The sequence below is a fragment of the Puma concolor genome, chromosome D1 (genome assembly GCF_028749965.1).
Source record: "Puma concolor isolate L17-30 chromosome D1, mPumCon1.1.hap2, whole genome shotgun sequence".
NCBI lineage: Eukaryota > Metazoa > Chordata > Mammalia > Carnivora > Felidae > Puma > Puma concolor.
The window spans coordinates 30,528,217-30,541,905 of NC_141676.1; the positions used below are offsets into that span (position 1 = coordinate 30,528,217).

General features: G+C 36.0%; 1 protein-coding gene across 1 annotated transcript in view; it reads left to right on the forward strand.

Annotated features, from left to right (window-relative positions):
• Nucleotides 1–13,689, forward strand: part of DCDC1 (doublecortin domain containing 1) — a 497,922-nt gene that overhangs the window by 408,419 nt on the left and 75,814 nt on the right. Inside the window, exons 22-23 of the mRNA XM_086677755.1 lie at nt 9,093–9,274; nt 13,257–13,349. Of these exons, the coding sequence (XP_086533881.1) occupies nt 9,093–9,274; nt 13,257–13,349 (275 nt within the window). The remainder of the gene's footprint in view (nt 1–9,092; nt 9,275–13,256; nt 13,350–13,689) is intronic.

Sequence of the window (13,689 nt, forward strand, 5' to 3'; positions counted from 1 at the left end):
TCTGTTAGACTTCCCACTTTGGGTAGGCCTTGAAATTTGTCTCTTGTGTCCTTCCTCTGCAAGACAATGGAAGGAGAAACTCAAATTCATTGGGGTATGTCAAATTTCCTAAAAATAAAATCCAGTTTCAGCATTTTGTTTACCTCTCTGAGTCCCTAGTATATTTTGCTTTATCCTCATGTCATTGATACACTTTAAAGATTTTTAGAACTATTTTCTCCTGAATTTTTTAGTTGTTTTGTCATGCTTTCTGATTTCAATCAAGTTTTCTCTTTCCCTTAAGTCACATTTTCCTATGCCTCCTCACTGATTAAATGAGTCTCAGCACTTTAGGAAAAAGACAGATGGAGTCTGAAGCCAAGAAGTCATTTACTTAGGCCCCAAAGATATTCTTATATTTAGACGCTCTTATATTTAGTAGTGAAGCAGCAGTCTAGATATGAGTTTTGTTAAGTGGGAAAGAAGTTCTTCCAAATACCAGAGGCTGTGGGTTGGGCAGCCTGAGTCAGTGACTAGGTAAACTATGTGTCTAAGACTCGTGTTTGCAGCACTAGTGAGAGCCAACATGGAGCCAAGGGCAGAGAGGTGGCACAGAGAGACCAATGGGCCCAGAATAAGCCAAGGAAAAAAACTGCGAATTGTACCAACTCACCAATTCTAGATTTTTCTCCAGAGGTTCAGGAAAAACAGAGGCTAAAACCCAGAGAGGAGACAGGATAACATACCCCTCAACTGATGGTGTTCAGATGCCAGCAGGTTGTCCAGTGGCCAAAGAGCACAAGAGGCTAATACACAGAGGCCTCTGAGGATCAAGGCTGCGTACTCATCTGTAGACCATGGACCCCTATCCCAGTGGTATACAGTTTATAGAATTTTCATCTACCTGAAACCACACTGAGGAAGGGGAAGGGAAGGGTATATCTCTGAAAGGAAACAACAGTTCTGGTAAAAATTTGAAACTTCAGTTTGGTTGAATATGTATAGAAAGGACACAGCTAAAAACAAAAACCAAAAAAGCTGTTTTAAACTGGCAGAAATTGGAACACCTCTAATTGGAATATCAAGCTTCCTACCACCCAGTGGGGTGGGAGGTGAACAGAGATGCCTCACAAGGAAGTGTTCTTTTGTAGGAAAAGAGAGAAAATTATAATAATTTCAAATTTCACAGCTATTGTGCCTACATCTTTAACTTCAGTATATAAGTAAAATAACTCAGTTAATTAATTAATTGATTTAAATGATGCATGGTAATTATATTAGGAAACCTAAGTTAACTCCGTTCCTTTAAAATTTACCATTAAAAAATGCATTTTTGTGAATGGTCTGAGATTTGACAGCTACATGGTCTTAGGAATAAAAATGGACTACTGAAAAGTTCTCTAGCCATTCAAATAGAATAATAGCATTTGGGTGGAGAGATAAGACTGTACCCCAACAAAACTCTGGTCCTCACTGATAAACCAAAAGGAAAGGACTAAGGCATTAAATTAGCTAAAATAAGACAAATTGACCGTGTATTTCAAAATGACTCAGCCTAAGAGTACTCTTAGTTCTTGCAATGTTTGAGAAAGAGAAGAAAACACTTACCAGGCAGGGAACTTAAAAAGTTCTTACTCAAATTAAATATAATCTGTTTTATATGGAGGAGTTCGTACTCACAAACTCATGAACTGTGAGATCATGACCTCAGCTGAAGTCAGACACTTAACCGACTGAGCCACCCATGCACCTCAGGATATCAGTACTCTTAAGATATGTTAAAACCTTATAAAATTATAAAGTTAATGAATTCTTTTTGTTTATTCTGCGACTAAATTCACTGGAATAATTTATCGGAACTCAAGCTATTTTCTTATCCCTTGGGAAAAAAGTTGTAAATTGAGAAGTTGTATTTTTAAACACTTAAAGGTAAGGAGCAATGGATTTTCATATTCAAGGATGAAATTGCTGGAAAAGTGAGATTAAAGAGACTTAAGATTTTGGAATGGGCCACTGGATAGTGATTTTTAGATTCCCAAATTATTAAATTAAAATGTAACTATTAGGAGAGCCCATTTTAAACAAAATAGTGAAAAGTAAACATTTTATTAATTTTTTAAGACATTAAAAAGGGGAAGTGTAAGAAGGCCCAAGCCAGGGAATTGAAGAATCCATTAGTTTATTATTAATAACACATAGATGAAGGAGGACCAGTATGATTAAGAAATTTAGATAACTAGTTAAGAGTTGGACTTTCCAAAGAAGCACAGCCTCTCTCTTGTCATGAGAGAGAGGTGAAAGAGAAAAAGCAGAATTATCAGCATAAGAGAGCACCGAGACCCATCTCCTGACAATGCAGCAACAGCATGGAATATTGTGAACACAGAGAAGACCAATAAAGAAATGAATGGGAACATAAGAATTCCAATGGAGAAAATGTTGGGGAGGAAATAGCTCTCCATGCTTATTAGTTAATTATACATGTTTTGTTGTCCTTCGAGATAATATTATGTTTCTTTGGGTTGTGTTCCATGGTGTCTCATATTATAGAGAAGACCCTTGGGCTTACTTCATTTAACTGGAAAGCAAAGGAAGCTGTCTGAAGTCAGCAATTGGTTGGTACTGTGGGGCTACAGTTGCTGTCTGTAGCAATTTAGGAGCTTAGGAACTTTTTTAAACTTTTAGTTTAATTCCAGTTAGTTAACATACAGTGTAATATTAGTGTCAGGTGTACAACATAGTGATTCAGCAATTTCACATATCACCCTGTGTGCATAATGACAAGTGCACTCCTTAATCCCCATCACCTATTACCACCCCCCCACAACCCCTCTGCTGACCATCCGTTTGTTTTCTATCATTAAGAGTCTGTCTCTTGATTTCTCTCTCTCTCTCATTTGTTTTGTTTCTTAAATTCCACATATGAATGAAATCATGTGGTATTTGTCTTTCTCTGACTGACTTATTTAGCTTAGCATTATACTCTCTAGCTCCACCCATGTGGTTGCACATGGCAAGATTTCATTATTTTTTATGGGTGGATAATATTCCATTATATATATATGTGTGTGTGTGTGTATACGTATATCTACATATATGTATATATACATGTATACATATATATGTATATATATATACACACATATATACGCATACATATATGTATATACACACATATATGTGTGTGTACATATATACATATGTATATGTATATACATATATGTACACACATATACACATATATGTATATATATGTATACACACACACACACACACACACACACACACACACACACACACACGTCTTTTTCTTCCCAACATCTTTTTTATCCACTCATCAATCGATGGATACTTGGCCTGCTTCCATATCTTGGCTATTTTAAATAATGCTGCTATAAACATAAGGGTGCATGTATCCCTTGGAACTGTTGGGGTTTTTTTTGTTTGTTTGTTTGTTTTTTTTTTTTGTATTCTTGTAAATTTACTTCTTGTAAATTTACTTCTTCCTTACTGATTTGGATGACTTTTATTTCTTTTTGTTGTCTAATTGCTGTGGCTAGGACTTCCAGTCAATGTGACAGAAATGAGAAGATTATTCTCCCTCATCTCTCCCATTTCATGATCATTTATGTCTAAAACTCGTGTAAATGTTGATTTGCTCTGAATTGCCTAAGATCTTTGTTGTAAAATAATTACAGGTAAGTTCTGAACTTCTTTTTTTTTTTCACTTTTAGAGAGAGAGTGAGAGAGTGCTCACATGTGTACCTGTGCACACAAGCAAGGGAGGGGCAGAGGGAGGGAGAAAGAGAATTTTAAGCAGGCTCCACACCCAGAAGGGAGCCCATTGAGGGGCACAATCTCATGACCAGCCCTGAGATCATGACCTGAGCCAAAATCAAGAGTTGGACACTCAACCATCTGAGCTACCAGGTGCCCCAGTCCTGAATTTACTTCTTAAAGAAATTATGTAACTTCACTCTCACCATCCCTCACATTAAGTGAAATGTTTATATAATACGAATGCCTCAAATGAAACTACACAATGAGTTTGTCATAACATATTTCTTTTCAGTAACTGTAGTAAGGGAGGACAGCCCCATGTTCCTCCATTGATGATAGATACATATCTTTATATACACCTTATAGTCTGTCCTTTGCTTTTAAATTCCATGGAGATAAAATGCCCTCAATGAAGGTCAGGAATACAGAAAAACTTTATTAATTCAAAGTTTGTTTGTTTAGAGGGGTGATGAGTTAGCCTCATTGTATGCCATCATTATAAACATATTTACTAAACAAAATATTATATTACAATATAATGGAAAAAAGACTAAACTGAAAAGCACTCTACTCATGAGACTTTGAACATTTATTTACACTGTGTTTATCCTAATTAAATGCAATTCATTTTATTTATTCACTCATTTCGCAAATTAGAGCATTATAATAAGATACTGTTTCAGAATATTTAATTTTCACAACCTTCAGATTTTGTTCATAACATTTAAAGCACATTTTTGAACTATGTGTTTGTTCAATATATTTGCAAGATTCTAAATATTTTTCAAGAGAATATAAATTAGTAAATTTTCCTTATTATACTAGCTTTTAAAAACTGGTCTCTTTTCCATAAACTAAAGGCCATGCATTTTGGTCTGTATTATTCTCACATGCCAGCATGTCTCCCCAGCACACCTGGATCTTAGACACTGCTAGGATTCTAAGGCCACATCTGTAGTGATTGTTTGAGCTTTCTGCCTGCCTATCATGACTTCTCCATCCTTTGGGTATTGGTACCCATATCCCCTTTAGGAAACTTCTTCCATTAATAGTTCATGCGGATTATGGTCTCATTGCTTGGGTTCCTCAGAAAGCAGAATCTGAGGCAAATGGCTTATATGCTACTATCTCGTTAGGATGTGCGATCCCAGGGACAAGCAGGGAAGGAAGGAGAGCCAATAAGTGATGTGCTTTCAAGCTGTCTTTCAATAAGCCATTTAAACAGTGATTTTAGGAGAGTCTCTCCTGCAGGAGAAAAAGGAAAGAATTGATCCATTAACTTCCATCTCATTTGGGTCAAAGGTTTGCCCCAAGTTCACACAGCGAGAATGATGGCTCAAAAATTCAAATTCAGGAAGTCTGACTCCAGAGCCCAAGCTCTTAGCCACTTCATGAGATGCTCTTCTGAATGTTAGTGATAAGAACTAAGAAGAAAATAGAAGCAAGAATAGGGGATAGAGAATGTTGGTGGGGGGGGGGGGGAGGTGAGGCAGGACAGGGTTTGGAAATTTCTGATTGCCTTGAGAAGCCTTTATTGAGGTAATATTTGAGTAAAGACCTGACGAACAAACAGCTCCCTAGGGCAAGAACATGCCAAGAAATGCAAAGAGCCTGCAATGGTGTCTTTCAGGAACAATGAGGTAAATATGGCAGCAGTATTTGTGAGGGGGAGAGCAGTGGGAGATAAGGTCAGATGGGGTAGAGATCATGCAGAGCCTCGTAAGCCATTTGAAAATCTTTGACTCTTACTGAGATGGGAGGGTGTGGAACAGAGGAGTTAGAGGGGTGATGTGCTCTGACTTAAGTATAACAGGATCATTATAATAATGGAACAAAAGGGGGATAAGATGGAAGCAAGAATAAGCAGAAGAGTTTTGCAATTTGTAGATAAGAGAAACTAGTGGACCAGCACTGTGGGAGTGGAGGTGTTTAAGAGTAGAACAGTCCTAGATATATTTTGAAAGTACGGGGCGCCTGGGTGGCGCAGTCGGTTAAGCGTCCGACTTCAGCCAGGTCACGATCTCGCAGTCCGGGAGTTCGAGCCCCGCGTCAGGCTCTGGGCTGATGGCTCAGAGCCTGGAGCCTGTTTCCGATTCTGTGTCTCCCTCTCTCTCTGCCCCTCCCCCGTTCATGCTCTGTCTCTCTCTGTCCCAAAAATAAATAAACGTTGAAAAAAAAAAAAAAAAAAAAAAAGAAAGTAGAAGCAAGTTTTGCTGATGGGTTAAGTTAAAAATAAATAAATAAATAATTAGAAAAGGCCCAATATTGGGAAATTTAGATAGACATTTTAATTAACTCATGGGATAAAGAAGAAATCATGATGAAAAATTAAAAAAGAAATACTGTATTTAAGAACCAAAACAAAATGTGTGAGATGTAGCTGAAGTGTACTTGAAGGAAATGTACAACCTTAAATACTTAAATTGAAAAAGAAGAGAGGCTAAAAATTAATGAGATAAGCTTCCAATTTGAAAAGTCAGGAATATAATAGCAAAACAAACTCAAAGAATTAGAAGGAAAGACATAGAAAGTTATAAGAGCAGAAATTGATACGATACATACAAAACAAATCAACAAAGTCAAAAATTTGTGGCTTTGATATCCCTGGCCAAACTGATTAAGAAAAAATAGTAAAGGTACATAATATTAGAAATAAAGGAAAGATGTAAATACAGATACTGAGAGATTAAGGAGATAATAAGAGGATAGCATAAGTAACTTTATGCTAATAAATATTATAACTTAGATAAACAGAATGGTCAACGTCCTGCACAGAAGTAACTTAGAATGGAGTCAAGAAGAAACAAAAAGCCTGAATAATCCAATAATTGTGGAAGAAATAGAATCAATAGTTAAAATCTCCCCACCAAGAGAACACCAATACCAAATAGATTTATTGGCAGATAAAAAAGAAGCAACACTGGGGGCGCCTGGGTGGCGCAGTCGGTTAAGCATCCGACTTCAGCCAGGTCACGATCTCGCGCTCCGTGAGTTCGAGCCCCTCGTCAGGCTCTGGGCTGATGGCTCAGAGCCTGGAGCCTGTTTCCGATTCTGTGTCTCCCTCTCTCTCTGCCCCTCCCCCGTTCATGCTCTGTCTCTCTCTGTCCCAAAAATAAATAAAACGTTGAAAAAAAAAAATTAAAAAAAAAAAAAAAGAAGCAACACTGTCTAACTCATTTCATGAGGTTGGGATAAACTTAATACCAAAACTCGACAAAGTTAGTATAAGAAAACTACACATTAATTTCATTTATGAACATACATGCAAAAATCCTAACGTAAATACTAGCAAATTGAATTTAGCAATCTGTAAAAAAGGTAAGACACTGTGACCAATTTAGATTGATCCATGAATGCAATATTAGTTTAAAATTTCAAAAAAATTAGGGATGGCTGGGTGGCTCAGTCAGTTAAGCCTCTGACTTCAGTTCAGGTCATGATCTCCCAGTTTGTGAGTTCAAGCCCTGCGTCAGGCTCTGTGCTGACAGCATGTGAGCGTGGGGCCTGCTCTGTGTCTCTCTCTTCCCTTCCCCCACTCATGCTCTCTTTCTCTCTCAAAAATTAAATATTAAAGAAAAAAATTTTAAATTAATTAATGTAATTAACACAGAGCCGATGAAAGGATAAATAATCATACAAACACATCTCAACAAATGCAGATAAAAAGATTTTTGTATGACTCAATGGACATTCACAAAAAAAATCTTACCAAGATGGGATTGATAGGAAGTTATGCAGAGCATTAATATCCCACACAGACTTTTAGAAAACTAAGCAAGCTGATTCATAAATACATATGAAATATTAAAGGGCCAATAGAAGCCAATTTCCAAAGAATAATAACAAGGTGAGGGTAGTTGCCCTGTCAAGTATCAAAACTTATCAAATATAAAGCTGTTGTAATCAAGGCAGTAGAGTCCTGTATAAGGATAGGGAAATCAACAATTGAAGAGAATAGAACACATAGAAACAGATGCACACTTAAATGGAATTGAGGTATTTTACAGGATGGTCATTGCAGATTAATGGGGGATTAATTGCTGCCAGGACAATTATTTATGCAGATAGGGAAAAAAATGAAAGAATTTAGACCTTGCCTAACAACATCATCTCTGATCATCTGTCCCCTTATTTACTCTTCTTCCACAAAAGTTTATTTTTGTGACTAGCCATACCATCCACCCAGTTGCTCAAACTACAAACCTGGGAGCAATCCTTGCCTCTTTTTACCACCCAAATAGCATGTTCTGTTAATCCTTAAGTCTCTTACCTACACTATGCCCTGTCTTTTTACCCATCCTTTACTGCACTAACTCCAACTGAAGCTTCAGATCTGCTACACTGCATTTTTAAGGTAGGTTCTCCTCCTGTGTGGTCCCATCACACCCAGTTCTCTGTTGCGGTTGTACACACACTATTGTAATTGCCAGTTTATTTCTAGGTAAGTTTTTGAGGCCATGCTGGAAATTCCTTGAGGAAGAGTATTCTGTCTTGTGCAGTTTTATTTCCAGTGCCTCCTACTGTGCATGGAATATAGTAAACCATCAATCAATATTTAGAAAATGCATGAATTAATAAATAAATAAATGAATGAACGATACAACGTAAGTGAGTTTGGCAACTGAAACATCTGAAATTTGTCTAAGTTCTTTTGTGCTTTCATTCTGGTTTTTGGAGAGCTCCTCAAATATGTTCTTTTTGCCAAATAGATCTAGCTTAAGAGGATACTATCTCAGACTATTGTAAAACCACTCTTCGCACATTCTTCACATCGATTAAAGATACTTCACACACAAGCAAAAAGCATCCAGTTAATTCAGTTTTATCTTTTTAGAATGATGTTTCTCCGAGAAGAACTAAGTCCTCTATGCTGTGACACAACACAGGTTGTACGCACATTTTTAAACTGCTCATCTTAAAATGTTTCCTCTTTAATTAATTAAAACATCGCTTGGAATTGTCTGAAACATCTTAGGTGGCCAATACATTTTCTGATGAATGAACAAAAAAATTAAAGGTATAAGTTGTGTGTTTAAATTTTTTTTTTAATTTTTTTTCAACGTTTTTTATTTATTTTTGGAACAGAGAGAGACAGAGCATGAACGGGGGAGGGGCAGAGAGAGAGGGAGACACAAAATCGGAAACAGGTTCCAGGCTCTGAGCCATCAGCCCAGAGCCCGACGCGGGGCTCGAACTCACCGACCACGAGATCGTGACCTGTCTGAAGTCGGACGCCTAACCGACTGCGCCACCCAGGCGCCCCTAAATTTTTTTTATATCTAGAAATGACTCTTCTTACTTATTATCACATTCTTTGTCATTTTTTTCTGAAGGAGTTTGATTGGCCAATAGAAGGATTGCTGATTCCAAACAGTCCTCCCATGAAGAAATCCATCTGTAAGACCCCAGGGCCACCTGTCCCTGTGAGGCTGAGAGTTTTGCGGAATGGAGACAAGAATAAAAACAGAGCCATTGTTCTAATCAGTCCAGATGTCTCACCTGGACGGAAAATTCTGTAAGAACAACTTATTCATACTTCTTGTTTCTAATTTCTACAAATTTTTGTCTTCATTGTGTATGCTTTTCTGGGAGAATTCTGTGTTTGCTTGTTTGTTTATTTATAAAAAGCAATCTGGGTCGTATCTTTTTATTATTTCGTATACATTTATAAATAAAGATTTAACTTTTACAGACATTAATTTTTAAAGCAGTTTTAAAAAATATTTATTTGTGTGTGTGAGAGAGAGAGAAAGAGAGAGAGAATGAGTGGGGGAGGGGCAGAGAGAGAAGGGAACAGAGGATCTGAGGCTGGCCCTGCGCTGGACAACAAAGAGCCCATGAGGGGCTTGAACTCATGAACTGTGAGATCATGACTTGAGCTGAAGTCAGATGCTCAACCAACTGAGCCATACAGGCGCCCCATGTTTATTTTTAAAAAGGGTTCTCATGTTGATATTTGGAGATGAAAATAGAGACTAAGAATTAGTTAAAATTTGTTGGGAATTTAACCCTACTGATTTAGGCTAAGCACAGGAGAAAAGAATCAGAAATGAGTAATTCTGATCAAAAAAAGTTGTAGAATCAATGTCTATTTTGAATTAGCACTTTTGTTTTATTAATATATCTCAAAATAACTGAGTTCATAAATGGCTTCTTAAACAGAATTGTGTAATTCCTTTTTAAATTATTATTGTACATTATTATTTACATTAAGATTTCTGGCATATTTAACATACAAATATAGTTCTCAAAATATAGCTTCATATAATTTATATCTCTGCCTTAGAATGCCATTTTAAAAGCTTATCATCCTAGAAAAACATTGATCTGCGATTTAGCTTACGTTAAAAGATTGGAATAAAATCTCATACAGCCAATATTTCTCCAACATTGCAGAAAAATCAGCTGCTGTATTTTCATTATGTTTTATGACAAAAGAAATCTCAGACCAGTGCAAAGCTGCTATGTAAAGAATGAGTTAAATACATTGTTTCTCATATTATTAGCAGTGATTTTACCTCTTGACCTTTCTTTTGAGATGTTTAGAATATTTGAGGCTGCTGATAATCATTTAATATTACTTCCTTCACATTGATTAAATATACTTCATACACCGCTGAACAATGAGTAACATTCAGTTCGGCTGTCCACTGAACTGCCTGTAAAGATGATAAAGTAAAAAATTAATCTTCAAAGTAAAGTCAAGCCTGAAATTGAAATCTTTGACGCATACACTTCATAATTAGCTCATTCAGCTAGATGTAAAATGTGAGGGTAATGCCCTTAAAGTAGTATATGACTTTTTTTAAACATCCAAAGTTAACAAATAATTTTTGTCCCTTCCTGCATTTATCTTTCTACACTATATCCTTCAGTGTGGCTCAAAACTATATACAGATTTTATCTTTTCACATTAATGTTTTAAAATGCGTAGTTCAATCAGGTAATCCAAACATAATTTGAGAGATTTGTTAATGTGGACTATTCCAGTGAAAGTATATGAAGCCCTCTGTTATATTCATGGAACAGCGTGCCCTAATTAATCAAGTATTCACTCTGTTCACTGCATAAATTAATTATTCCCAAATAATTAAAATACACTGGCATACACTTGACACTAACACTCTGCTAAACACACATTAATTTTTCTTGGTCGACTCAGAAAGTTTTCTACAGGATCCTCAATAGCCTTGTTTGCCCTCAGAGCTGTATGTAAGTACTGGTTAACAAAAGGTTCAAATGGAAATAGTTTGGGCTAACCTTAAGGGGCAGATGCATTGCCCAGCTCCAGAGGGCACTTTTCACATTGTATTCTATATAAATGGCAACCCAGAGTTGTGCAAAGTAGAAGTCCTGCTGTGCTACTTTTAATATATCCAAGCTAAATATTTTTTCTTTCAGAAGAAATAAATGCTAGTGACATATAGGGGTTCATTACTTGCATTCACTTGAAAGGAAAGATAGTTGGGCTGTTTAGTGTCTACACACAAAATCAAGCTAGCATGATGAATACAGATTCCTTTTAACCAAATCCTATCCTAGTAGCGTGCTGTCCTTTAGTTACTTAATAAATCATTCTAGACAGTTTTGAGAGGAATTTGTTGTTGCTAGTTCCTTCATTTACAAAGCCAAAGGAAGGTCAAATATCATTTGTTTATTACTGAGTCCATCATTATTCTTGATGAGTAACAAGATCTTGTCAATTCATCTTGAATAGTGGCTGTCAAACTCATATAAATTAAAACCATTATGATTTCAAGGTGAATTTCATCTCTCAGAATAGTAAGTTAAACAAGGAAAATTTTATAGTGTTTTTTTAAGGAATTGTAAGAAGAAAGGCTCAATGTGAAGCTATGTAACAAACTTTATATTTTTAATTTTTTTTATATTTTATGTATTTTTGGTAGACAGAGCACAAGTGGGGGAGGGGCAGAGAGAGAAGGAGACACAGAATCCGAAGCAGGCTCCAGGCTCCAAGCTGTCAGCACAGAGCCCGACGCGGGGCTCGAACTCACAAACTGCAAGATCGTGACCTGAGCCAAAGTCAGTCGCTCAACCGACTGAGCCACCCAGGCACCCCTATAAACTTTATATTTTTAGATAATTTTAATGAGTACATTGTTAGTAAGTTATGATCCCTGGACTCATTCAAGCACCTTCATACAGTGTTTAAGGGTCTTTATGATTTGTTCCTGTGTATTATTTTTCTAGCTCTGTCTGTTATCGACACTCTCTCCAATTCCCACTCTTAAATCCCTGCCACTCCCTAACACCTTCCATCTGCTTTAAAATTATAAAGGTCTTCTGGGAATGAGTTTGGATTTCATTTCTAGATGTTGACCCTAACTTGACACTTCCCTTCCCACCCCTTAATTAGTTGTAGCTTGTTTCTCTACATTCTCCATTGCTTTGATCACCGTGGGCTTCTCCCCAACATAGCTCCTACCACTCTGTGTTGTGGTTATCTGCTTATGTTTCTACCCATGAGACAGAGAACAGGGACAATGTGTTCTTCATCCATATATGTGCTTTCTGCTATGGTCGGGTCATGGGACAGTGTGTTCTTGTCAATCAAATATTAAGCCATTTTATTCACCACATGATACAAGGCCCACAATAGGCCCTAAGTTAGTGCTTATTGAATTCATTCATTTATTCATTCAGTCATCTATCTTTTTATTTATTATTAATTATATTTGATTACCATTTTTTGTGAATGAATGAATAACCATATTTGACCATATTTCTTTCATTTAATATTATATAGAGATTCTAAAACTATACCAGATAGTTTTCTAACTTAAAAATTTGAATAGTTATATATTAACAATTAAGCATTTTTTTTCTATGATCATTATTATTCGCTTTCCAGTTTAAAAATTTTTAGGTTTGGATTGATAACATAAATAACATATGAATAAATATATAAGTATGAACAATATAGAAATAAAACATCATAGTCAAATGAATATACTCTGTACATTTTATTTAAAATTGATAAATTCACATCTCAGAATGTTCAGCATTATTAGAAGAGGATTAAAATACTGAAAATTCATTTTCTTACATAAATTGCTCATAGTATAAATTTTTATGAAGCTTCATACTTAATTGCAATAGATTTTTTTAAGTTTATTAATTCTGAGAGAGAGAAAGAGCAAGTGTGAGGTGGGGGAGGGACAGAGAGAGAGAGAGGGAGAGAGAGAATCCCAAGCAAGCTCCTCACTGACAGTGCCTAGCTTGATGCAGGGCTCAATCTCACCAACTGTGACATTATGACCTGAGCCAAGATCAAAAGTTGGATGCTTACTGACTCAGCCACCCAGGTGGCCCTTTAATTGCAATAGTTTTTGAAATCCCATTTTTTAAGAAGGCATATGATTTTAGGACAAATTATGATAAATTAAAACCTAATGATCTTTTCACATATTTAAAGATGAAATGTAATTGACAATGTATACTGACATATCAGTCAAATCTTGGATCATTTGTTTCAGAAATGTTGACACTGAAAGGAAAAAGAAAAACTACAATACTAAATATCCTGTAACAGAAATAATCCAGACTGAATTTCACCAACTTTTGGAGAGGTAAATACTTACTATCCTAAATGCAAACGTATTTTCCATTCCAATGCCTAAATAGTTACGTAGAACACATAACACAAAATACATATGTTATCTGTATAAGAAAGCTCTTGTTAACATAATGATTCTGGAGTCTTTAATCTGTGAGATATATAAACTATGTGAGTTTATGATACTAGTGTTAGTTAATAAATTTTTGCTCCAAATTTCAAGGTCTGGCAATTTCCTTCCCCTAGCTTCTCAACTACCAATTCTGTAAATATAAATTAGTCCCACTTAAAAAAAAAATCACAATTGTACGGCACTTTTCTTTGGTTTCTATTTGTTTGAATTGAGGTTAGTC